General features: G+C 41.3%; 1 protein-coding gene across 2 annotated transcripts; it reads right to left on the reverse strand.

Annotated features, from left to right (window-relative positions):
* Window positions 1-106: 106 nt before the first annotated feature.
* Window positions 107-24,807, reverse strand: OGFOD1 (2-oxoglutarate and iron dependent oxygenase domain containing 1). 2 transcript variants are annotated; one of them, XM_041766620.1, is made up of 13 exons: window positions 24,436-24,807; window positions 22,306-22,451; window positions 17,852-17,898; window positions 14,909-15,009; window positions 11,534-11,650; window positions 10,860-10,951; window positions 10,525-10,653; window positions 10,143-10,256; window positions 8,412-8,491; window positions 7,851-8,164; window positions 3,853-3,975; window positions 3,326-3,384; window positions 107-831 (listed from the first exon to the last, which is right to left on the reverse strand). In XM_041766620.1, the coding sequence occupies exons 1-13, from the start codon at window positions 24,800-24,802 to the stop codon at window positions 670-672; spliced, it is 1,851 nt and encodes a 616-aa protein (XP_041622554.1). In that variant the 5' UTR covers window positions 24,803-24,807; the 3' UTR covers window positions 107-669. The 2 variants fall into 2 exon arrangements, with proteins under 2 accessions (XP_041622554.1, XP_041622555.1); XM_041766621.1 differs by lacking the exon at window positions 24,436-24,807 and adding an exon at window positions 24,130-24,345.
* Between the last annotated feature and the right edge of the window lie 2,960 nt (window positions 24,808-27,767).

Genomic DNA, 27,767 nt, shown 5'->3' on the forward strand with positions numbered 1-27,767 from the left:
CCCAGCAAGAACAGACTAGAACTTTCTGTAATATTCTAAACCAGTGTGATTAGGAAAGGGCCTTGAGTATTAAAAAAAAAAAAAAATCACCAGAAACATGGATGAACCTTGAAGTCTTTATGCTACGTGAAATAAGCCAGTTGCAGAAGGACAAATATTGTATTGTTCCACTTCTATGAACAGAGAGCGCCAGAAAGTGGAATAGGGCTGAGGGCTTCCAGGGGCTGGGGGTGGGGAGTTAGTCTTTAATGGGGACAGAGCTCCAGTCCAGGAAGATGGAAACGTTCTGGAGGTGGATGGTGATGACAGGTGCACAACCACATGAGTGTATTCAATGTCACTGAAGTGTACATTTAAAGTTGCTTAAAATGGTATACTTTATGTCATGTATATTTTACCACACACAAAAACTTTTAAAAAATCACTAAGGAAGCCCATATGGAAAACAAAAAAGTGAACATAAAAAAAAAAGAAAAGAAAAGAAAAAAAGCCTTTTTTTTTTTTTTTTTAAAATCAAGAGAGAAGTACCAAGGTCTAGATTGAGGACAGTGATGAGGAGTCCTACCACACACAGATTCTAAGGACACCATCACACGGGTCACCTTGTGGCTCTTGCGTACTTCCCAGTACCGAGGAGGGGTCTCTTTCTTTCAGTTTTGCCCAGCCCTGTCATTCATAATAGACAAATGAAAAGTCCCAGAAACCGGTTCTATTTGGGAAAGCTTTCTTTTGTTCGAGGCTTCGGTGGTTAATATGCTTGACAAATTTCAGAGTCTCTCTGTCTCTGTAGACCAATGCCAAAGAGTTGTTTTCTGGATTCACTGTTAGCAGCTGAAATAAGTAAATATAATGACACATCAGAACACAGAACTTATTCTCAACTCTTTTCTTCAATGATTCACCATGAAACAGATGGTTTTCACATCATGTACTCAGACTGGCAGTAGAGGATCTTTAAAAAGATCCTTTACTAGGAGGAGCCTCTGGCTGTCAAGGCATTTTCGTGAGTCCCATTCCAGTACATACCCAGAAATATTTTACCTAATGCATTTATTTCTTACTATATTGAAAGATTTCATGGGAATGCACCATGTAATTATTAGCTTACATGCAATTTCTCAGTAGAGTAGAATAAATGCTTACTGATCATCCTTTGGCATCTTTATTCTTTGCTGGGTACTTTTTTTTAAGTTTATTTTTAGTAATCTCTATTCCCAACAGGGGGCTTGAACTCATGACCCCAAGACCAAGAGTTGCCTACTCTTCCAACTGAACCAGCCAGGTGCTCCTGGAAAGATATATATAGATAGATAGATCGATTGATCGATCGATATATAAATTTAAATTCAATCTATTAACACATAATGTATTATTAGTTTCTGAGGTAGAGGTCAGTGATTCACCAGTCTTATGTAATACCTAGTGCTCATCACCTCATGTGCCCTCCTTAATGCCTACCACCCAGTTACCCCATCCCTCCACCCCTCACCCCTCCAGCTATCCTGTTTGCTTCCTATGATTAAAAGTCTCTTACGGTTTGTCTCCTTGTCTGATTTCACTGTTTGATTTTTTCCTCCTTTCTTCTATGCTCCTCTGTTTTGTTTCATAAATTCCACATATGGGTGAAATCATATAACTTTCTCTGACTTATTTCGCTTAGTATAATACCCTCTAGTTTCATCCATGTTGTTGCAAATGGCAAGACTTCATATATTGATGGCTGAGTAATATTTCTTTGTATATATATTCCACATCTTCTTTATTCATTCATCTATCAGTGAATCTGGGCTTCTATTATAGACACTGCTGCTATAAACATTGGGGTGCAGATGCCCCTTCAGATCACTACATCTGTATCTTTGGGGTAAATACCTAGTAGGGCAATTTCTGGGTTGTAGGATAGCTCTATTTTCAACTTTTTGAGGAAGCTCCACACTGTTTTCCAGAATGGCTGCACCAGCTTGCTTTCCCAACAGTGTAAGAGGGTTCCCTTTTCTCCGCATCCTCACCAACGCCTGTTGTTTCCTGAATTGTTAATTTTAGCCATTCTGACAGGTGTGAGGTAGTCTTTCATTGTGGTTTTTATCTGTATTTCCATGATGCCAAGTGATGCTAAGCATTTTGTTCTGTGTCTGTTGGCCATTTGTATGTCTTCTTTGGAGAAATGTCTGTTCATGTCTTCTTATTTTTTAAAATATTTATTTATTCATAAGGGATACACAGAGAGAGGCAGAGACACAGGCAGAGGGAGAAGCAAGCTTCTCACAGGGAGCCCGCTGTGGGACTTTATCCCAGGACCACAGGATCACATCCTGAGCCAAAGGCAAGACGCTCAACCACTGAGCCACCTAGGTGTCCCTCTTCTGCTTATTTCTTGATTAGATTATTTGTTCTTTGGGTGTTGAGTTTGATAAGTTCTTTACAGATTTTGGATACTAGCCCTTTATCTGATAAGACATTTGCAAACATCTCCCATTCTGTCAGCTATCTTGGTTTTGTCGACCATTTCCTTTGCTGTACAAAAGCTTTTTATCTTGAAGAAGCCCCAATAGTTCATTTTTGCCTTTGTTTCCCTTGCCTTTGGAGACATGTCTAGCAAGAAGTTGCTGTAGCTGAGGTCACAGAGATTGCTGCCTCTGCTCTCCTCTAGGATTTTGATGGATTCCTGTCTCACATTTAGGTCTTTCATCCATTTTGAGTCTATTTCTGTGTATGGTCTAAGAAAATGCTGCAGTTTCATTCTGTCCAATTTTTCCAAAACCATTTGTTGAAGAGATTGTCCTTTTTCCATTGGATATTCTCTCCTGCTTTGTTGAGTTAGTTGGCCATGGAGTTGAGGTTACATTTTCTCTCCTTTTTTTTCTTTTTTTTTTTTTAGTCCTTAAAAATTTTCACCTTTACCTTCTATCCTTTCATTGAATTTAATATAATGTATATTCAGTATAATGTATTGTTCTGTTCACCTGTCTGCTGAATACACACTATTAGAAATTAGAACCACTGCAGGGAGATCATCATGGATTTATCAGCTGAAGACACTGGCAGAAGGTCACAAAAACTGGGTCTCTGAAGAATGAAAGCTTCCTCAAGAACTAAAAAGGAGGGATGCCTGGGTGGCTCAGCAGCTGAGTGTCTGTCTTTGGCTCAGGGTGTGATCCCAGGGTCTGGGATCGAGTCCTGCATTGGGCTCCCCATGGGAAGCCTGCTTCTCCCTCTGCCTGTGTCTCTGCCTCTCTGTGTCTCTCATGACTAAATAAATAAAATCTTTAAAAAAAAAAAAAAAGAAAGAACTAAAAAAGATAGTTTGCTGTCAGAAGCAACTTACCTCTTCATCTTCACCTTTGGCAATGTAGGAAGTAAAACCACCAAATTCTGGCTCCCAGCCTTACAAAGGGAAAACAAACAGCATTCAGAAAGCTCTCCATCATCTTCTTACATCGCTGATCCCACGTTGCTTAAAGCTGGGGAATCTGTGAGCTCAGTACTAGTAACTGATTCTATGAACTATAAGCTTGAATTTACCATTCAATCAACATTGAGTAAGAATTGAAAATGAAGAATTAAATGTAAAATGCACCTGGAAGGACAATTACATAAAAGATGTAGATCGGGGGGGTTAGTTGGTGGGAAATTATGGTTTGGTCCCCATCCCCCATACCTGAGTCAAAAATAAAATCCTCTGGGTTGGGAGCCTGAAGTTCATGACCCCCCAAGATCCCCTCCAACAGGGAGCTTCTGTGATCTGAGATCCTGGCCAAGGCACATTACTTCTAAACTGGTTCAGCTGGAGAGAGCCACCAGGAGACTCCCTTCTTAAGGGAACAGTTCACTGTGGTTCTTTCTGCCTCTTACCTTCACAGCCACAGTAGAGAAGTAAGTCCAGGGCAAATTCAGTCTTGCTGTTGTCATGGATCAAAGTGTAGTGACCGGTCTTCCAACGTCTCAGCTCCCCCTGGCATGTGGGAACACTTGAGTCTAAGAAAAAATAACAGAAAGCCAGAAAAAACTTAAAATAATTTTGATAGAGGAGCGCCTGAGTGGCTCAGTTGGTTGAGCATCTGACTCTTGATTTCAGGGCTGTGAGTTCAAGCCCCCTGTTATGTTCCATGCTGAGTGTGGAGCCTACTTAAAAAAAATAAACAAACTTTGATGCAACTGCTAGATTGTGATGGAACAGTAAATAGGAATGATGCAGTACTAAAGGGAAGCCATTCCCATAAACCTGAGCTATTGCTCCACCAAACCAGTCTTACAGTGATTGTCAGAAATGTGTCGTGTACTATTTGAGGGGAAAATCTTGACACTCTCTTTCTTTCTAAGAAATTTTAGATGGAATACACATTTAGTTGCCAAAATAAAAAACTATAACATGAATAAATAAGTTTAAATGGATTCCCCAGCTGCCTGCCGTGTCTCCTATTATTAACACCTTGTCTTAGTGTGATTCACTTGTTACTATTGACAAACCAATGCTGATATGTCATTTTTGACTAAAGTCCATAGTTTACATTAGGGTTTACTCCTTGTGCTATACATTCCATGGGTCATGATAAATGCATAATGTTAAGCATCCATCATTATGGTATCTTACAGAATTGGTTTGAGTGCCATAAAAACGCCCTGTGCTCCACCTATTTCTTTTTTTTTTTTTTTTTTGCTCCACCTATTTCATCCCCCCCTTTGTCCTAATCCCTTCCAACCACTGATTTCACTCTCTTTAGTTCTCCTTTTCCAGAAGGTCATAGAGTTGGAATTATACAATAAATAGCCTTTTCAGACTGGCTTCTTTCACTCAGAAGATGCACTTCAGTTAGGTTCCTCATGTCTTTTCTGGGCTTGATAATCTGCTTCTTTTTAACTTCATCCTGTTGTAGTCAGAGAGGGTACTATCTATGATATCTTTATTTTTTTAAGTTTTCACTTTTCTAAAGATATTAAGTAATCTTTCCACCCAACGTGGGGCTCGAACTCACAACCCAAGACCAAGAGTCACACTCCACTGACTGAGCCAGCCACCCACCCCAGTATCTATCTTTTAAAATCTACGGAGACATAATCTGTGGCCTAAATTATGGTCTGTCCTGGAAAATGTTCTATGTTCACTGGAGAAGAAGGTATGTGCCATTGTTGTGAGGTAGAATGTTCTGTGTTTTTTTTTTTAAGACATTCTGTCTTCACAGATTAGAAGTCTTTTTTTTTTTTTTTAAAGATCTTATTTATTCATGAGAGACACAGATTGAGAGGCAGAGACACAGGCAGAGGGAGAAGCAGGCTCCATGCAGGGAGCCCGATGTGGAACTCGATCTCAGGACTCCGGGACCACGCCCCGGGCCAAAGGCAGGCGCTTAACCACTGAGCCACCCAAGCGTCCCAGAATGTTCTGTGTTAAACCTGTTACATATAGCTGGTTTATTGTGTTCAGTCCTCTTGGGCACTGACATCTCTAGCCACTACTGGACAACTGTCTCATTTCTCCTTCCAATTCTGTCAGTTTTTGCTTCATATCATTTTCAGAATGTTATGAGGTACAGAAACATCTGTAATCATTGTATCTTCCTGCTGTACTGAACTTTTAAAAATATAGAATGTACTTCTTTGTCTCTTCTAATCTTTCTTTTTTTTAAAAAAAAATATTTTATTTATTTATTCATGAGAGACACAGAGAGAGAGGGGCAGAGACACAGGCAGAGGGAGAAGAGGGCTCCACGCAGGGAGCCCGATGTGGGACTCACTTCCAGGACCCCGGGATCATGCCCGCAGCTAAAGGCAGACAGTCCACCACAAGTCACCCAGGCACCCTAATCTTTTTGATTTAAAGTCTATTTTGTTTGGGTGCCTGGCTGGCTCAGTTGGTAAACTGCAACTCTTGATCTCAGGGTCATGAGTTTGAGCCCCAATGCTGGGCGTGGAGCCTACTTAAAAATAAATAAATAAAAACACAGTTTATTTTGTTTGATATAAGTAGAGCCACTCCCGCTCTCTTCTGGTTACTATTTGCATGGAACATCTTTTTCCATCTTTTTATTTTCAATCTATTTGTGTCTCTGGATCACAAGTGAGTCTCTTGCAGACAGCAGATAGTTTGAGTTCTGTGTTGCTGTCTATTCAGTCAATCTCTGTCTTTTGATTGTCATTTACATTTAAGGTAACTACTAGTAAAGAGGAATTTAAATCTGTCATTTTGCTCTTTGCTTTCTAAAAGCCTTACAGCTTTTTTGTCCCTCATTTCCTGTATTATAGTCTTTGGTGTTTAGTTGGTTTCTTGCTATTGAAAATGTTAAGTTCCTTTCTCATTTTCTCCTATGTATTATTTTATAGCTATTTTCTTTCCGGGTACCATGCAGGCTACATTTAACATCCTAAAGTTATAAAACCTCTAAAGTTATAAAAGTTCTGGCCTTGTCACCACTTTTTTCTTTAAGATGATAAACTTTACAAACAGTTACTTTTCACATTTGCCTCTGTATTGCCACCTGCTTTGGCCCAGTGACTTGCAACCAGTAGATCCTCAGTAATAGAACAAAGCATCTTTTGGCTGCCTGTATAGATATTTTCCAAGTTCCAGGTTCCCATGAAAATGAAACCAAAAAGGAAGAGAAGTTAACAAATACTTTTTTAATAAGCCCACAAGGCCCCATTGATCTTCACCTGATTTCTTTTAGGGTCTAGGTATAGATGCCAATATCGATTCTCAAGGAAAGTCAACCTTTTTCTTAAAGAAAGGCTATCCTGTGTATTGACTGGCACAGAAAAAGCCACCTGGCTCTGGTTGTTCTAAGTATCCACGGTGACCAAAGCGACAGGTCAGTCAGTTTGGGAGGCCACAGAATTGTGTTACGCTGCTGTGGATTCTGTGTCTCGCTGCTGGCTTTGTTTCCGTGGGTACCTATCTCTCTTGTCTTTGCTCTTCTGACTGCAATAGGGTCCTTCTCAACAAATCAGAATGTAAGCAGGCCGAGTAAAACTGAGGAGAGGAATCAGGCACCAGATGTTCTTGTCTGATTTAATAGGTGCCAAACTGTGTACACTGAATTGGTAGCTGCTCAGTTACTGGTGCCAAAATTTCCACAGAAGTCTAACCTCTTAAATTTCCTATCTTTTTCTCTTTTTGATCTTGTTTGTAGAGAAGGAAAGACTTCCTGTACTTTTTTTTTTAAGGCTATTTATTTATTTTTTTACTAATCTCCACACCCCATGTGGGGCTTGAACTCATCCCTGAGATCAAGAGTCAAATGTTCTTCCACCTGAGCCAGCCAGGTGCCCCTAGACTTCATCTACTTTTAATAGTTTCCTTCTACCTATCTGCCCAAATTCAAGCAAGTTTTTCTTAGGCTATTATTGTTCCTTGGCAGAAATAAGCCATTCACTTTCCTTTCTTTGATATTCTTGTGTTTTAGAGTAGTTTGGGGGCAAAGTCAGTCCTGTTTCTGTCCAGTGTTGATATATTGTTAACCTAATAAATGTATGGCTGCTCCTCCAAACTAGAATGTTCTTCCCACAGATTCTTCCTGTTATTCTGATCTGAGCTTGGACAACTGCTCCTGAGACAGGCTTTTCTAATTGCCCGGTCACCTCAGAGGCCACTTGGGTCGTTTCTCAGCACACAACCCTATTCAAATTTTCTGCAAATGCCTCTCATTATGGTTTCATTGTGGTTTGTGGACACGTTTAATCTCTGTCCTCTCCCTCTAGAATATAAGCTCTGGGAGAGTGAAGACTTTGTTCAGCTCTCCAGCTCCGGAAGCAGGCCTAGCAGATCACAGATGCTCAAGAAATGTTTGCTGGATGAATCAGTGGTTGAATGGTGAATGCTTAATGGTCACTAAGGATGAATCATAACCATGGCTTACCTTTCTTTGCTTCGTTTTCCTCTGACTCCGGATCTGTCTGTTCCTGGCTCTGCTGGCTGCGGCTGCGGAAGGCTGTCTGCTTGCTCTCTGGCCCAGGGGAGCTGTGGCTTGTCCCTTCTTCATTGTTATCACTGGCAGAGGCTCCTTCTCCCTCTTTTTGGTTCTCCATCTCATCTTCTTCTGAAGGGGCCAAGAAGTGAAGTTTGAGGCCTGTGAAGTTGGACAGCAGCAAGAACAGAGCCTCGGAGCGAAATAATTCCATGCAGTTCTTCAGAATGTCGGGGAGCTTGGTCTCCTCAGCTTTCTCATAAAACCTGGAAAGCAGTGATGCCAGGCTGTTTATCAAAGGCACAGATGTACAATTATTCATGGGGTAAAAGCTGATCACCAGTTTTGTACCCCACTCCCTAAGTCCTTACACAGCCAACTCAAGCACAAGTAGGCTCTGTCAAGGTGTGCTACTGGATGTCCCTGGGAATGAAACATCACCAGGGCCGATGTCCTATTATTGCAAGACAAATAGGCAGGTGCTGAATGCAAAAGCAAATGTCTGGATGCTACCTTTTGTTAGGGGGACCTCGGCTGCTCCATTTCACATCTCCTTTCTCCAAAGCCTCACAGACCTCCGCAAATTTCTCAGGCTGGAAAATGAGCAAAGAAAGAAGCAGTTTGCAAGTCTCCCTAGGATCCCACACTGGTCTTACAGGCAGGACTGTACTGCAGAATCCTGCTGGCTGATTCCTAAAAAGGCCAGTAGACACTCATCCCCTTTGCCTAAGATCCCCCAGGCCTGATACAGTGCAGCCAGAACAAAGACTGATAATCATCAGCATGCCAAGACACTCCAGTGTCAATTTGGGCTATTTCCACTAGTGGTTGTACAGCTCATGTCAAATCGCTAAACCTCTCAGACTACTGTATTTATAAAACAAAGATCATAATACAGTCTCTTCAATTCATAAGACGTGAGGAAAAACAGTTACACTGCCTAATAGTCAACGTCATCACACTGAGAGTCTCTGTAGGCCTCACCCTTATGTAACCAACTTTCTAAATAGAAAAAGCCAAGTGTAAAGCAAGAAGCTGATTAATCTATTGAAATCTGCTTTCTATGTATATGTTTAACATAGCTTCCCAAGGAGTGTTCTCAAAACAGTAGCCCTATCAGCTGTAAAGGAGGAAAGAGGATCCCAAAGCCTGGTTTAGGTGAGACTAAATAAAATACGATCAAACAAGTTTATTTACTATAAGACTTCTCAAATTCCTTGATATGCTAATGTCAGCTTTAAAGTTCCGAGAGAGACAGAGAGAGTGAGAGACAGTATGAGTCTGTCTCAATCTTTTTCTCATGGAGGAAAGCTCTTGGGTTTATGCTTCCATGGGACCCAGGGTCAACTGTGAAGCACCACACCACATCTTGTTTGGCTCTCACAACAACTCTTCAATATGAGCAAGGCAGCTCTCATCCCAGTTTCACTGATGATGAACTTAAAGCTCTGGGAAATTCAGTGACTTGCTCAGGTTAGTAAAACCACAGAGCCAGGACATGAATATAAAGTCTTCTGACTCCTGATATACTTCCCTCTCTGCTGAAACACGCTGTCTCGTCATTGTCAAACATTCATTAATACGTGATGATCAGTTAATAATCTATTTTTTACTAAAAGCAATAGTAAACTTCTATTTACTTTCTAAATAGGAAACCATATTTGCCAAATGAATATGAAGGAAGCTACCTACAGCTCCCTCTCAAGCATAGAAGTTTGTGTGTGTGTGTGTGTGTGTGTGTGTGTGTGTGTGTAGCACTGAGATTCCAGATAACTAGGTAACACACTAGGGACTCTTATTTTTTTTTTTTAAAGATTTTATTTATTTATTTATTCATGAAAGATACACGCAGAGGGAGGCAGAGACATAGGCAGAGGGAGAAGCAGGCTCCATGCAGAAAGCCCAATGTGGGACTCGATCCCAGGACTCCAGGATCATGCCCTGGACCGAATGCAGACGCTCAACCGCTGAGCCACCCAGGCATCCCCACACTAGGGACTCTTAACCCACTAAGCATACAACCAATACCAACGTTAGCTACTAGCATCGCTTGTATATTTTACTGGAAGAAAAGGATGATATAAACATTCTAACCAGGAACTAACCAAAAACTCCTTTAGTGATGTCTATTCACCCATCCAAGCAGCAAGAAAGACAAAAGCACAAGTTGTTTTAACAATGAGATTTTGTTAGGGCCTGCTACTTACGTCCCCAAGATAGACTGGACAGGATGTGCTGGCTTACCTTAAGGAACTCCTTGAGGAGAATTTCAGACCTTTCTTCAAACTCTTCTTGAATTTGAACTTGGTAATCCATGTCCAGATAAGTAGGGTTGATCCAATCATACAAAATTTCATGCTTACAAAGAAGCAGCAGATGCAAAATGTGAATTAACAATTCCTACTGCCTTTGTTCTTACATCACTTCATGCTAGTAAAATATATGCAAAACCTCACTTTATTATCTTCTCCTTGTTACACTTAAAAGTGCTGGAAAACTGCCTGAGAAACACTATCAAAAGTTTACCTAAGAGAAGTGAAAGAGGAAACTCAAAGTCCAGTTTCATTATCAGGAAAACAAACCATACAGTAAAGCTTCTAAGATAAGAACAGGCGTTTATCCTTACATCTTGTGGGATGTGAGGGCTCCGAGGTATGAGAGGTTCAAAGTAGTTGGGAGGTCGGGTCAGTGAAGGACCATGAAACCAGCCACTTATAGACAAACGTGACTTTTCTTCAGATAGGACTTCAGACACCTGAAAGGACAAGGCGAGCAGCAGATGAACGTACCAGCTAAGTGGGAGGATGACTGGCCAGGGCGTGCCAACTTCCAGATCTGTCACGCTGGATGTGGGTACCACCTGGCCATGGAAGTCCAACAGGAAGCTGTCACATTTTGTTAACAGAGGACTAAGAGGCATGATTCCTAGTACGCTATATATTTGTGGATTATAATCTTTACCTGGTGAAAGGATACTGGAGACACTTCAAAGAAAACCAATGTGTTCCATGAAGGGATGAGAGACTTGACAATTTGCTTTGGCTGAAAGTGTTCTGCACCAGGAGAGAACACAACCACAAATGTGACTTCGTTACCATTGAAAACTTTCAGGCTACCTTGTTTCACTTTGACAGTTTTCAGATTTCTGAGGGGAATTTCACGTACCCTGCAGATCCCAAAATGCCACCCCCTTCCATCTGTTTAAGTCATGCCTGCTAGTTCCACTAGGTGACCACTGTTCTTACTATGGCATCTGTCTGTTATTGAGGAGGGGGACAATTAGTTTGGAAAGTTTTCTAAAATCAACATCTGGTATTGGTCATTAGGAAACAACCCTGACTTCCTGTCAGATGGACTGGCCCCGGCAGACCGATGGCTCCAAGTAGCTTTCCAGGCGCTGCACTTTCCACGGTCATTACTCAGGAGTAGGGAATGACTAGTCCTCATGTCAACAGACTCCCTCTCAGGAGTAATGACTCCAAGTACAATGTAGAGAGGTGGCTGTCAGGGCTGGTGTCCACTCCCCCAAGACTGTCACCCGATTGAATGGCTTCCAGCTCCTTGGAGGAGTACATGCATTGTGTATAAGAGCTCTGAAGTGGCTACTAGTGCTTATGAGCATGTGCCTGTCTTACCATCAACGTCATACAGGTCCAGGGTGCCCCCCAAGCTCCTGTCCCAGGGAGGAACCAGGTACAGAATGAAGGCTATCCGGCGCCCTTCCAGCTCGTCATCATGGCAGAGGAGGGCATCTGCAATAGTGCAACACATACTTTAACGTCCCTGTGACCACAAGGAGCAGCCACTCTAATCTGATCCTGCGATTTAATACTGGTCAATCTGATGTTCATCTGTACTGTGAGCTCCTCCAGCTCTGAAATGACAATGTATCATTCCTGTTTTATAATCAGAGACATAAAACAGGGCACATGGAAAACTCTAAAAGCACTTTAGAAGAGCAAATATACGGACAGATCCCAGGATAATCATTAACAGTATTGTTTTCATATATTCTTCCAGTATTTTTCCTATACACATTTGCTTTAAAGAAAAAATGGGTGTCCTACAATGATTCTTTGGTGGATGTTTTATTACCTGGCAAGTGTCCATCTCTATCACTATACACATCTGTCATTGATTTTTTAATGGCTGTATAGTTATTCTACTATACAGATTATGAATTATCTTCTTTCTCCTTTAATTATTTTCTACCTAGGCACCTGGGTGGCTCACTCAGTTAGGCATCTGCCTTTGGCTCAGGTCATGATCTCAGGGTCCTGGGATCGAGCCCCACATTGGGCTTCCTGCTCAGCGGGGAGCCTGCTTCTCCCTCTCCCTCTGACCCTCCCTTCTACTCACATTCTCTCGATCTCTCAAATAAATAAATCTTTTTTAAAAAACCCTTCTACTTGTTTCCATTTCTCACCTATTAAGAAAAATGCTTCAATCATCAAATGAACATCACTGTACATAGATCTTTTGGTACTGGTTCCTGTTAATTTCCTGAGCTAAAACTTCTAAAAGGGTCAGGTGGGACTAAGCAAGGTAGGCATCCGTGCAGGGCAGGAGAGGGAAAGTATGCTACAGTGAACTGTGATTGTTCACACATGGAGGGATTGTTTTGATAAAGAAATACACTGAAAATAATGGAAACCATGGTTCTCATTGCTGAGGAAGGAAATTACAAATACAGAAATGGAGAAATGTGGGATTAACCCTATGGTGTTGAACTGGAACTGTAGGAATCAATGTGAATTGAGTTTCCTATGTATGTAGATATTTATATAGTCAGATATCTACATATTTCTAGATCTTCTAGATAAACACATAAATTCACATGTGAATGTACATGCATCCGTGTTTGCCGCCTCTTTTCCACTGAAAGGCCTGGGAGCAGTGATGACCTAATAGCAAAAACACCTAGAGTCCAGATCCTGATTTTTAAGCAGCATTTATCACTAAAAGCAACCAAGGTTCTTTGGAAGAATGGGAGACTCTGAGTCTAGAGCAGGGGAGATATAAGACAAGCCTGAAAAATCTTGTTTTGCTAGGAAATAAGATATATAAGAATGATGGGGACACATCAACAGGACATGGAAATCAGTTTAAAGGGGCTCCCATTGATTAAATCAGGGACAGTGAGCATCACTATAATACAGCAACTGATTATAGCCCATTATATAAATAGTAACCCTTAAATTTACACTGACAAATATATGAATAAACAAATGGAAAGAGGGGAAGGTTTCCTTTACAGCAGAATGATAACTAATAAGTGTAAAGGAAATGATTTTATTATTAAAAAAATTACCATTTGGCAACTGCATAAATAATAATTTAGCAAGAAATGGCAGAGGATGCTAAAAGAAGCAACTTAAAGTTGGAGGAGAAATGGGATATTTACATAATCTTTGAGTATCTCCCCACAAAATTCTTATTAACTTACAGAGAGAAAAAGAATTAAGTTTACAGTGGGAAACGTGACATCAGCTACCACCTTAAGTAATCAAAGTTAGTATGACTAGACCGATACACGTAGAAACCATGTACCACTTGATGTAGTTAAAACAAAAAAGCATAATTAATTTTGTAACATTCCTACCAAAAATGAAAGGCTTGAATCTAATCACGAGGAAGCATCAGACAAACCTAATTGAGGGAAGATTTACCAAATGAGACATCTGCAAACCTTAAAACCATGAAAGTCCAGGCAAAACTGATGAACTGTTCTAGATTGAGAGAGACCAAACCAGGCATGACAGCTACGTGTACTGTGTAATCCTGGATGGGATCCTTTTGCCAAGAAGTACCAAATAACTGAAATTGAATGGAGCCTATGGATTAGATGGGAATAATGTATTGATCTTAATTTCCTGATTTTTTTTAAAAAGGCTTTATTTATTTGAGAGAGAGGATGTGTGTGTGAGAGAGAGAGCACAAGCAGAGGGAGTGTCAGGCAGAGGGAAAGGGAGAAGCAAGGCTCCCTGCAGAGCAGGGAGCCCAATGTGGGGCTTGATCCCAGGACCCCAGGATCATGACCTGAGGCAAGAGCAGACACTTAACTGACTGAACCACCTGGGCGCCCCTTAATTTCCTAGTTTTGATGGTTTATTGCCATCATCTAGGAGAACGTCCCTGTTGTAGGAATTATTGAAGTTCATGGGAATTATGGAGCAGTACAGCAACTTACTCTCAAGTAAAACAGGAAAAATTAATTGTGTGAAGCTTGCCACTTTTCTGTAGGTTTGAAATTATTTCAATTAAAAAGGAAAAAGTTTTTAAAAAGCATGTATGTTAGGACTCGTCCTGCGTATCACTCAGCTATCCTCAAAAAGTTGTTACCAATTTATACTTCCCCATTATACTTTATACTGTATGAGAGTAAACTCAAGTCAAAATTTCACTTAGTAAAACAAACCAAAACACTTTTTCTTCCAGGTGAAAAAGCAAACACGTTTTCAAAAAGACATTTCTATGCTCACAAAAGGGAACTGGTGACAAAGGATACCTCTGAAGAGAAATGGAGACAAAGAGAAGGTGCTGGGGCCTGTCAAGGTTTACAATGCATCCTTCTATGCTGTTCCAAGTTTTTTCCTTAAGAATGTAGTCCATTATTACCTTCAAAAACAATAACAACAGAAAGAAAAGAAAAAGAGGCTCCAAGTGATATTTGCTCCCTAGGAAGCCTAAGAGTAGTTTACAATACTACCTCTGATTTTCTTGACACTGTACCCGAAGTTGGCATGTGTGTGCATTATCAGCATTTTTCTGAAAATTTGGTCAACGGCCTCCATCATATTTCCACCAAAGAGAACCACCGCTTTATCCCTTCCAATAAGATGGATGTTTCGGTGTTTGAGCCGGGTCAAATTTTCCTTCTTAAGAAGCTCCTACTGCTGTGAGGGGACATGTGCAAGTCTAGGATCCTGGCACGCCAATGCTATTTTGCTGCCACTGTTTAGTTAAAAGCCTGTGAGTCCTCCAGACATCAAGGGCTTTATCTTTCTTACCGGAGAATTCGTATTTAGCACAGGACATGTCAATAGTTGATTCCAGGTCAATCTGGGAAATGTCAGCAAGCCAGGTCCGGAAATCCTCAAACAGAACTTTCCTAGAAATGTCAACAAGGGTAACTTGTTAGCCATAGTGTTTGGATCTCAGCCACAGCTACTTTTTCCTAGAGGCTGCAGTAGCCCCTTAAGGACTTGGAACCGAAATAAAAAGAAAAAAATACAAATCTCTCTACTGTAACAGATTTTTGTTCTGCTGTTTCATTTTACTTTCTTCCTCTTAAGTTCATATTATGCCCTATCACAGCAGTGCTTTGCCCTCTCTCATAATTTATCATACTGATGTTCCTTTCTGAGGTTACTGATTTTTAGACATATTTTCCAGCACTAATACTATTCCACTGGTTAGTGACCACTTGGGTGACACTGTTGCAGATTAAAAACTTTAAACTGTAATAATGGTGAATATTATGCTAACTGTGTAGGATCTGGAAAAACTTTCATAGAAGTTCTGATGCTAGAAGGATACCAATAAGAGATGCTGAACATTCCCATTCAACAGCTAATGTGGCTCTCTATAGAAATTTCTTTAACACAATTTATAACTAAGCCAATCAAATTTGAAATTATGCTACTCTTGAAGAATTGAAAACATTTTGAAAGGACTTATATCAGTTCACATTTTGCACAGACAGTAGTTTTTGGATCATCTTCCTCCAAATGTACATAACTCAAATTCCCATAAAATGTAACTATGCTGTTCATAATTAAATATCATGTCTTCAGGCTGATCTCCTAAAATTTTAATCTACACTATGCATTGCCAATCCAAAAAATTCTATAAAGCACTGTGCTAGGCTGGTCTAACCAGAAGTGCCATGTAACTTCAAAAACAAAGTTGCAAGTTCTATTGAATGAACTAGCAAAGTGCTGAAGGAGGCTTGGGTTGTGGGTGGCAAACATTTCTGCAAAATCTTGACACTTTAAGCAATTATTATCAAAGCCTTAACTCCTTCTTTTACTGGTAGTATTGGTTTCCTCAAATGTATTCCATAAAAAGCTCTTTCGATAGTTTCTCTCTGAGAGTGTCATAAGGACAGGGTTATTTTATCATTATTCTCATTTATTAATTGAATTTATCAGAAAAATCACAGAACCCAACTGGTAAGTATAAAGATCACCTTTCTATAGACTATGGAATCTCATATCTCACATCATCTGGCTGTTATCCTGTGGATACAGAATGGAACCTCAGTCCTACAGGAAATGCTTACCAGAGTCATGCTGAACTAAGGGGATATTTTAAAGTGTGACTGCCTTTCTTTGGAACAACAACAACAAAAGGTCTAAGTAAATATGAAATATTATGAGTTACAGTTAATGCATGAGCAATACTTCAGAATCTGGAAGAAATAACAATCTGTGCAGGTTGCCATTATATACAAAAATGTCCCAGAGGAAAAAAGAGAATGAGAAAAAATGATTTCTGCATAACAAAAAAAGTTATTACAAAGTAACACATGCTACTGTAGCAAAACTAAGTGGGGAAAAACACTCTATAAGTAAAAAGAAACTGTTTAAAAAAAATCTGAAATCCTACTAGCCAGATTTAAACATTCCATTCTTCTGTCTTTTCCTTTGTACTTAGATAGCCAAACAGATCCCTTTTTGAAAAATCATTCACACTGTGTGTGCTGTTTTGCCATCTTTTCTCTTGACAAGTGTACTGCATCAAGTCTAACATGCCTCCCCTGTAAGAAGTATTATTTTACATATTACTTAAAAGTGTTGCCAGTTAAACTGGGACACAACAGTAATTTGTGAGACACTGGATCTTAGCAGTGCTGACATATAAAAAAAAAGAAAATGTATCTTAGAATTAGTGAAATCAGGTTTAACTTTCTCGTCCTCATGTGTAAAAGTTCACACATATTGTATTTAACAGCTGCAGTTTTCTGCTCATGCTTGTATCATCATCTATATAAATCTCAATGCACAGTCATATTATTTGTACACAATTTTTCACTGTTTTGGGGTGCACAGGGGGTTCAGTGGATTGTGTATCCGACTCTTGATTTTGGCTCAGGTCATGGTCTCAGGGTTGTGGGACTGAGGTCTGCAACAAGCTCTGTACTCAGAGCTCTGTACAAGCTCTGTACTCTGTACTCTATGGGAGTCTGCTTAAGATTCTCTCTTCCTCTGCCCCTCCTCTAACTCGTGAATGCTCTTTCTAAATTAATCTTAAATTTTTTTTTTCATTATTTTAAACATTATAACACAAGAACTTGTATGGGATTTTTGAGCATATCCTTGATTATTTTCTCAGGATAAATTTTTTTTTTTTACAGGATAAATTCTTTTAAGTTGAATGACACTACAAAAAGATAAGCACAATTTTAAGTTTTTTTTTTTTTAATTTTTTTTCAATTTTTATTTATTTATGATAGTCACAGAGAGAGAGAGAGGCAGAGACATAGGCAGAGGGAGAAGCAGGCTCCATGCAGGGAGCCCGACGTGGGATTCGATCCCGGGTCTCCAGGATCGCGCCCTGGGCCAAAGGCAGGCGCCAAACCCCTGCACCACCCAGGGATCCCACAATTTTAAGTTTTGATACAGTTTTTAAAACCATCATCTAAGAAAAACTGCAGCAGTGTATAAAGGGATCTATACTCTGTTAACACTGGGGGTTTTGAATATTTTCCAACCTAATATGTGAAAAATGGTTCCAGCAGTGTTTCCTTGATTACTAACAAGGTTGAAAACTGAGAAGTTGGACTCAGACTGACTTGAGTTTGCATCTTAGCTCCCTCTGTCTTCGTCTAGGAAGGCCTGAAGAAGTTACTTAATATCTCAGTCTGTTTCCTCCTCTATGAAATGGGATAATAACATAATGTTATATGACATAACATCTTCCGCACCTGACAAATATGATCAGTTGTTTACCTTAAAGCACAGATGTGAGGCTCTCGTCTCTTCTTCAAATCATCAGACTTGATCATAAAAAAGGAAAAAAGGAAAAAAAAAAAAGCATTTCCTTTATCTATTAGACACACAGAGGAAAGCAGCTCAGTGAGTACCCTCACAGTATTAGCATCGTGGTGAAGAGCCTGAACTCTGAAGCCAAGTTGCCTGTGTGTGATGCATGGCCCCTCTAATGGCAGCTCTGTGACTCAGGTGGGTTACTTAACCCCTCTGTGCCTTATTCATTCAACAAATACTTAAAGAGTTATTGACAGTAGAGCTTATATTCTTTTTGATGGAGACAGACAATAAACATAAAAAGCTAATGGTTAGTATGAAAGAAGGTGACAAATGCAGAGGGAAAACCAGCAGGGTATAAGGTTACTAGGCGTGCAGAAGTGGAAAGGGGCTTGTGAGTACAAACACAGTGGCCAGGCTAGGTTTCGCTGAGTGGAACAAATCCTTGAAGGATGTTGGGAAACATGCCAAGGGAATATCTAGGCAAAGAGAATTGATTTGAGGTTCCAGGATGCCTGGAGGGCTCAGTTGGTTACATGTCTGACTCATGATTTCGGCTCAGGTTGTGATCTCAGGGTCATGAGATCAAGCCCTATTATCGGGCACCCTGCTCAGTGTGGCATCTGCTTGGGACTCTTTCTTCCTCTGCCCCTCCCCATTGTACTCTCTCTCTCTCTCTAAAAATGGATAAATAGGGATCCCTGGGTGGCGCAGCGGTTTGGCGCCTGCCTTTGGCCCAGGGCGCGATCCTGGAGACCCGGGATCGAGTCCCACATCGGGCTCCTGGTGCATGGAGCCTGCTTCTCCCTCTGCCTGTGTCTCTGCCTCTCTCTCTATCTCTCTGTGACTATCATAAGTAAATAAAAATTAAAAAAAAGAAACTTTAAAAAAAAATAAAAATGGATAAATAAATCTTTAAAAAAAAAAAAAAAAAAGGAAGAAGAAGAAGATTCAAAGTCCTGAGTGTGAAGCATGCCTGGCCTAGTCAAGAAATCCAAGGAGACTGTGTAGCTGGAGCAGAGGGAATGTGGGGAAGAGCAGGAGATGAAGCCAAAGAGGCAATAGGATGCCTGGGAGCTCTTCTAAGTACTTCCTTCTGTCAAAGAAATGAGGAACCATTAGAGGTTTTGAGCAAGGGAGTAACAGGATCCCATGTACATTTTTAAAAATTGAGATAAAACTCACATAATATAAAATTTACCATTTTAACTGAGTATGTAATTTAATGGATTTTAGTATATTTACGATGTTGTGCGACCACCACTACTGGTTCCAGGACATTTATCATCCCCACCCCCAAAAGAAACATTATATCCATTAGGCAATTAGTCCTACATACTCTTCTCCCCCAGGGTCTTGGCAACCATTAATCTACTTTCTGCCTCTCTATATGGATTTGCCTAGTTGGGACATTACATATAAGCAGAATCCTATGGCACATGGCCTTGCACATCTAGCTTCTCTCAGCACATTCCCAAGGCTCCTCCATGTTGCAGCAGCATTACATGCCATTCCTGTTCCTGGCTGAGTAGTATTCCATCGTGTGGAAAGACCACTCATCTGTCTGTTCATCCAGTGACGGACATTTGGGTTCTTTCCACTTTTTAGATATTATGCATGATGCTGCTATGACAATTTGTGTACCTGTTTTTATGTGAACATGTTTTCAATTCTCTAGGGTCCATTGTTGTTTTAAAAGAACACAATGGCCGTGATTGTGTAGGTGGGCAGAGTGAAAGAAGGAAGACTAGTTAACACCTCACAGAATAATACTCACGAGAGGCAAAGATGCCTTAGACTGGGTGTTAGCTGTTGGTAGTAGAAGTGGAAAGAAGTGGGTTTTTCTGAATATGTTTTGAAGATAGAGCCTGCAGAATTTCCTGACAAACTGGTATGAGGTGAGAGAGGACCTGAAGGTTTTTAGCTGGAGCCATCTAGAAAGATCGATACTGGGATGGGGAAAACTGCAGGTAGAGCTGATTTAGGAGGAGAAGATCAGGAGTTTAGTTTTGGACCTAAGTGTGAGCCACTTAACACATATCCAAGAGTAGAGGCAAAGCCATGGGATTCCTTGGAAATCGGCCTGGAAGTGGCCCAAGGGCGAAGCCCTAAAGTACTCTATCATTAAGAAGTCAGGTACAGGGGGCCTGAGTGGCTAAGTCAGTTAAGCCTCTGCCTTCAGCTCAGGTCATGTTCTCAGGATCCTGGGATCAAGCTCCATGTCGAGCTCCCTGCTCAGCGGGGAGTCGCCTTCTCCTTCTATTCCTTCCCCTGCTCTCTCTTCGTAATAAATAAATAAAATCTAAAACCAAAAAAAAAAAAAAGTCAGGTACAAAACGAAGACCTACCAAAGGAAACCAAGAGCTTGCTAGAGAGGCAGAAGGAAGACCAAGAGAACATGGCTCTCTGAAAGTAAAGAAAATGTATCCAGGAGAAAGAAGTAACATAGTAGCTCAAGTGCTGCTGGGAGGTCAAGTAAAATGAGTACTGAAAACCCACCCCTGGATTCATTAATATGAAAGTTGTGAGTGACCTTGAAAATGTAGTTTCAGTGGAGTTGTAGGTAAAAGCCTGATGAAAAGTGGGCTTAACCAAGAATGGGGAAAGTATTTGAGAAAATACACATAACTTATATGGAACTTTACTGCCAAGAGGAGCAGAGGAATGAGGTGAAAGGCAAAGTTAGGTCAAAAGCATTTTTTCCTTAGGAACAGCTTTCTTTTGTATGTCACAGGGGTGAACCAGAAGAGAAGAAAAAAAACAGATGTATTCCCTTCATCTGTAAAACAGGAATAGTAATGTACCTCCTTCATATGACTGTTGAGGACTTAATGAATTAATCACTATAAAAGCACTTAGCATGGCACAAAGCAAGCACTCAATAATACTTGCTTTAAGATATAAAGAATATCAGGCAACTCCTAGTGACACACTTGCTTAGGAGGGTTGTAAGACGTCATACACTTAATTATTAAGGCAATTCATAGCACAAGCAAAGTCTGAAGGGACAGGAGACTGAAAATAGGTTTTACATTTACTGTTTTAGGATGAAGTTCAGTCCCAAAGTGAGTGTAGTAAAAACTATTTACAGCAGAGAAGAGTTTTGCCAAACACCCATGTGATCTAAAGTAATATTTTTTCCCCTTCTCATTACCCAGGGTCCTTTTTATTATTTTGCCACTCACTGACATCACAGAAGTATTTTCATCTACCAAATTGCATTAGGTAAAAACCAGTTTGACTTCTCAGTTTTAGTAATCAGAGATACATATGTCCATAAACCAACAAAGAGACCTAGTGTTATTGTTGTTATTAGTGTTATTGTTATTAGTGTTATTGAAGTTGATATAATTACAAAGGTGGACAATTGTGGCTTTTAATTAACCTATGTAACTTTACTAAGATAACAGCTTCATTTTCATCAGGTTTCCTGCATTATTAAGAGTTGTATGGTGTGTGTATTTAAATTGGCTAATTCAATGATATGTATAAGGCCCAAAGATAGACCGGGGGATACAATCAGCTCTAGAGCAAAAGAATAGAAGTAGGAGAGGGAAATCCTGTTATTTACTCTCTTATCCTAAATAAAGAGAATTCAAAGGGTTAAATGCAAAGAAAACAAAATAATTCTTCATCTTTTTCATTTTTACTTTATTCTGTGATTTTTAGGAGCTGATATCTTTGAGATTTTATAAAGGATTTCCAAGAGTGATGTACATCATGCACTAAAAAGATATTCCCCTCAAGCTGGGGAAACCAATGACCTATATTTCTATACCTGGACTGAGCCCTGTCTTTCAAGAGTAGAAATACCAGCCTTGATTTTGATGTGGTCTTTCCTGCCAAATTAAATAGTCCACCAAAAAAAGAATAGATCTAACTCTCCATGGGTGTACTGCAATGGCACAGCATACTGCAATACATCAAGCCACCTAAAATAAAGACGTGAATTCAAAAATTTAAATGGGTATTATTTTCCAACATACAACTCTCTTCAGCATACTAATTCCCAAAATGTACTTAACCCCCCCCCTTTTTTTTTCAATAATGTACTTAACTCACTGGCTTACTGTATTTATTAACTATCTGTCATCATCACTAGCACCTCTCTTATTTTTAGATTTTGAAGTCTTACAGGGCAGGAACTGTCAGAGGCTCCCATGCAATACACCTAACACATCATTAACACTCAGTAAGCTAAAAACAAACAAACAAACAAACCCAAAAACAAAACAAAACAAAAAACCACTCAAATACTCAGTAAGCTCATGTGGAATGAATGAGTGCTTTTCACAATGTCAAGGCAAGGACCCTCCAAAGCAAACTCGATTTAAAACCTCAAATCTAAAGGTAGTGAATGATTTTGTAGATAATGAATTTCTGAAGTGGAAGGGTAAATGTGAAAGGGACATAAATACCTGTTGGAACTTATATAAATCGTTATACTTTTCGTGGAAGTCCAAGTTCAAAAGTTCCTTCTGAAGCCCTTCCAGAAAGTTTTGGCTTTGGATGAAGTTGGGGATCACACAGTGAAGAAAGGGATCCATGTCCATGACAATGGCCTCTGTTGGAAGGAAAACATTACTTATGGCTTTTTCTCCTTTTATATTTTTGATGTGATTAGCAGAGCAGAGAGAATACAAAAGGGAATGGTCATGAATTTTCAGAAACCTAGTACTTAGAGATTAGGGGGAAGAAGTATAAGCTCTTCCCTTTTTTCTTTACCCATTCAAGACTACTTTTTAAATATATTGTACTTAAAATACTGGTCCTTAGGAGTACTGGTGATATCACTAAATTAAGGTTCCTGCTCTTTTATGAGTTTTTAATATTTTAAATTTTTATTTTTTTAAAATGTTATTTATTTATTCATGAGACACACACACACACACACAGAGATATAGAGGGAGAAGCAGGTTTCCTGTGGGGAGCCTGATGTGGGACTCGACTCCAGGACCCCAGAATCATGACCTGAGCTGAAGGTAGACGCTCAACCACTGCACCACCCAGGTGCCCCACTTTTATGAGTTCTTTAGCTTGACAATTAGCTATTGAACTAAATATATCTTAGATTCTTTATTCATTTTCCCCAAACTTAAACAAGCAAGTTAAAAATGAGAATAGAAGGGTGCCTGGGTAGGTTAGGCATCCAGCTCTTGATTTTGGCTCAGGTCATGATCTCAGGGTTGTGAGATAGAGCCTGCTTAAGGTTCTCCCTCTCCTCTCCCTCTGCAGACCCACCTTGCAAAAAAAAAAAAAAAAAAAAAAAAAAAAAGAGAGAGAGAATAGCAATACTGGCTGGCAAGTTTTCTTTGACCCTGCCTTTTCTTTCCCCAGGTTACAGTTAGAGGCAGTTACTATGTATATATATATACACACACACATATATATATATATATTTAATCAGTTCTAGCTAACTCTCTGATGCCTTGATTTCTGTCTCAACATTTTCCCTATGCCTCTGATACTCTAGATTAGGTACCCTCTAATATTAATAGTCACCACCACCACCCACCCCGTGCCAAACACAGTGGTGCTTTACACCCTTGATGTCACTTCATCTCCTCGGCAACCCTTTGGTAGACATGTCATCACTGTTTCCGTCCTACAGCTGAGGGTATCGACAGGTCCCTGCGTGTACAGAGCTTGGCCTTTAGACACTAGGCTCTCCCTTTCTACGTGCATCCAGGCACCCAGGACTCACCCCCCTCCAAAGCACTTCACGACTGAAACAAAAATCATGGCAAACTCTAGGAGGGAAAGCACGATGCACGAAGCAGAATTCTCATCCTCTAAAGTGGCATCTGAAGCCGAGGCCGGAATCGTTCAAGGTGGGTTCCTTCCCCTGCTCAACACCATGGAAGTTTACTTCCATGGGTCGCGTGGCCGGCCCACAGGCGTGTAAAGACGAGTAAGCTCGCGTGCCAGCTGTCTGGCAGCTCACCACAAATGCCCTGGCTACACTATTTTGGGATAACCGATCACTGCCCTCGGAGGAACTACGAACTTGGCGTGCCCTCTGCTTCCCAAAACTCTCGGGCCTACGTTTCCTGGTCTTCTCAGATTTCTAAACCCAAACCGAACTTGGAATGGTGGAGAGCAGCAGGAGAGCGAGAGGTGGCCGCAGTCACACCGTCTCCCAGCGCCTCCTGTCTCGCGGCCCTGCCGCCCGGGGTTCGGCTCGATGGCAGGGCTCGAGCCCGACCCCGGGCGGCAGCTCCCCCTCCACAGCGCCCAGTTACCGTGACGGAACGGCGTCCGGCGGCTCCAGGCCTCGGACACCTGCTTTTTCAAGGTTTCTTCCGTGACAGCGTCCGAAAACTCCGCTATCACCTCCTTCTTTCCCTTTTTCCCCGCCCGGCCCGGGCTGGGCTCAGCTGGCCGCTTCCCATTCATCTCCTCTTAAGCTACAGACCCACGCCACACTGATGAAGCAGCTACTTCCCTAAGCTGACTACAATCCCCAGAATGCCCCTTTCCCGTGTTCCCCAGCGCCGCCCAATAGGAATTATAAAAGTAAGAGGAGGTGGAACCCATTCGTGACTTACCAATGGGAGCTCCAGATATTGCGGCCATCTCATCAGCGATTGGCCCAGGGGCGCTTAGCCAAGCAGGCCACCGCCTCTCCACTTCCTGCCGCCAGAGGCTCCGGATGCACTTCCGGCGTGCCTTCGCCTCCTCTTGCGCTCTCCTGTTAATGGCGGGTGGCGTCTGCTGAGGGGGACGCAAATAACCGCTGCCGGCGCAGGGAAAGTCTCCCTGCCCGCCCCGCTTCTTCTCGCCGCCAGTACTCGAGCTCGCCAGCATGTCTGTGGTGCCGCCCAATCGCTCGCAAACCGGCTGGCCCCGGGGGGTCAACCAGTTCGGCAACAAGTACATCCAGCAGACCAAGCCCCTCACCCTGGAACGCACCATCAACCTGTAAGTGCGGCCTGGCCCTGGCGCTCCCTCGCGCGCGCCGCCCCTCTTCGTGGGCGCTCCCAGAGACTCCCGAGCTCCTTCCGGCGCGCCCCCGGCGGGCTCCCCGCCTCCCCGCCGCCGCTCCGCTCCAGACGCGCGCCTTCCTGGGTCCCCACGGGCCGCCTCCCGGGCCTGCTCCGGAGGGGGGTTTCCCCTTCCCGTAGAATAAGGCTGGCCCCCGTGCCCCTGGATTCAGTCGTTCCGGGAAAATCCCAGGTCTGCTTCGGACCCGCCCCTTCCCCACGTCTGCAGAGAGAAGCAGCTGCGGAGCTGTTCTTTCTGCCCGCGTCTGTTTTCACATCGCGGGTGTGTTTTCCTCTGATGTGAATGGTACCACGTATGGTGTTTGCAGCTCTCACTGTGCTGTAGCAGTGAGCTTTCGAGAGCTAGCTATCATAAGTAGGCTTAGGTTTTTTGGTTTGTTTCTCCCCTCTTGACGGCTTAGTTGGTATTTGAGCTCCAGAATACACCACATTTGACTCATGTGCTCGGGGCTGTCCGGCTTACCCTGTGCGTTCCTGTCTTCTCCCGCCCAGCGACGGCCGCCGGGCACCCCAGCGAGGGGGGTGCAGACTGCCACCGTCCGGCTTCCATTCCGACAGGAAGGGGACCGGCGGAGCCCCAGGAACCCCTTGAGGGCTGCAGCTTTATTTTCAATACTTTTCTGTTCGAACCCTTCCAGCTACTGCATTTCGATGCCACTCTCAAAAGTTGTCTCGCTGCGTCAGGTAATTGGCATTCGGGCTCTGCCTTGCTCAAGAAACTGTCATGCTGCTGCTGCTGCTGCTTTTTTTTTTTTCCCCAAATCATTTCTGAGAGTTTGTGAGGCACCGTGGTGCTGACCTCGTTGGAAGAAAGTGGCCAGTTTATGCTGGTCGGTGTTTAAAAGGTGCAAGGGTTTACTGATCTGGTGTTTCCATGAGAAACTTTTGATGTCTCTCTATTTTACTTTAAAGTAAATGAACCTTTCCCCTTCAGAAGCAATTTGAAATCGAAGAGATGGTTGTTTTTATGCTTTATTTGGCAAAACAGGTGCTGGCGTGGAAATTTAGATAATAAAAATGTAGAGTTTATGAAATCTGGTAGCTAGATAGATGCGTTTATACAAGTTAGTATCTCCAGCTATTACATTAACATAATAGCAGTTTAATTTCATATCTCTTCTTTAAAACATCTTCATAAGATTTCCATGAAGCAGAAAAAGAAAATGCTTTTTTAAAAATGTGACAGCACAGCTTCTGGATTACTTTGAGTGCTAATTAGAACTAGGGCTTGTGGGTTTCCCTTGATTTAACTTCATTATTGGATCAATTTGTATCAAGTTACTATGTAGAATTAATTTGGTGAAATGTTTTTATTTTTGGTCCATTAAAGTTATGGGTTGATCAATTTACAGAACATTTCCTCTCTGTATAACTACAGCATTCAGAAAAAAAAGAAAAATCACTGTTGTTAACTCAGTTCATCTGGGTGAATCATAACCTAACTTGAAAACAAGTCCTTTCTCCCCTACTATGCTTTCTTTTGGGAAGTACTGCACGAATGCCTACTTTGTACCAAGCACTGGGCATAACGCTGGATGTGCAGTGGTGAGGAAGTAAGGTACTCCGTGCTTTTCAAAGTTAGCTCACAGTGTGATGGGAATAAAATGCACGCCTCAGCTGGCACTCTGATTTCGTATCTGAACATTCTTACATCTCATTTTGATGGTATCTCTTTATCAATATGAGAGCTGGCTTTGCAGTATAGATACATAGAGCTATTCTTAATTCTAATTCAAGTTGTAAGAACAATATGTTAATACATAAAAAATTGCCTGGCACATAGTACTGTGTGAAATTGTTGCTGCTAGTGATGTGTCAGATTCAGCGTTGGATGTACTGGGAAGATCCTTAAATTCTTTAAAGCATCCTGGAAATGGTATATGTTAGTTATTTTCGAGCTGCTTCCTTCGTGCCTAGAATCTGGCCTTTGTGTTAAGTTTTGACAACCTTGATTTACTTATCTTTTAAAAATAGCTAAGTGGATTAATTATATAGTTGTTGGCTTTTAATGTTAAGTCATTTTAATAGGGGATAGGCAGGTGTCAAAGTGTTCTTACTCAAAGACTTATAATCAACTCTTACCGTAAGGGTTATGGTTGGGGGGTTACAAGGTGGTATGTGTGATTAAGTATAAATATGGGATTTTTAGCTATAAGGAAAAGTTTGATTTTTACTAGGCAACATGAAAGCTGTCTTACTGTGAGCTATTTCTGAATTCTTGATAAAGGAGGAGAAAATATTCAGATTAGATATGGTGGGCAAAGGATTTGAATGACAAGAAGGGAAGAATAAAGATACTGGATAGAATACATGCAGAAAGTTAAGGTTTATTTAGAGAGCAAAGAAAAGTTAATCTGAGGAGGAAAGGATTGTGCTTGAAAAGTCTGAGGATAGTTGACTGGGAGAAAAATAACTGAAGAGATTATGGAAGGTGGTGGCTCACCTTGTAGAAAAAGATTAGTCTTTAGCACCCATAATTAATAGACTTTCTGATTAGGTGAGAAGAGCCCGAGGGGGCATTAGGCATTAGCCAGGTTGGCAATGTTAGTCTAGCAGCCATGATCTAAAACCAGAGGATTACCAGATAATAATAATAATAAGATAGCCACTTCTCTAAGCATTTGAGGGCCTTAAGGGGGGTATTATCTATACTTGAAAACTAATGTGTAATGTAGCAGTTTGATGTAATGGAAGCTCTGTCCAAAGAGCTGGATTCTAATCTCTGTTGTTGCATTAACTAGTTGTGTAACTTTGGACAAAATGTGTGTCTCTGAGTACATTATGCACATTTTTTTTTCTTTTTTACCATGGTTTCTTGTATGTAGTTGGTATCTGTCTTGGTAAATTATGGTCTTCGGTTCTCATGTTAGATATTT

Source organism: Vulpes lagopus, chromosome 8, assembly GCF_018345385.1.
Source record: "Vulpes lagopus strain Blue_001 chromosome 8, ASM1834538v1, whole genome shotgun sequence".
Lineage (NCBI taxonomy): Eukaryota > Metazoa > Chordata > Mammalia > Carnivora > Canidae > Vulpes > Vulpes lagopus.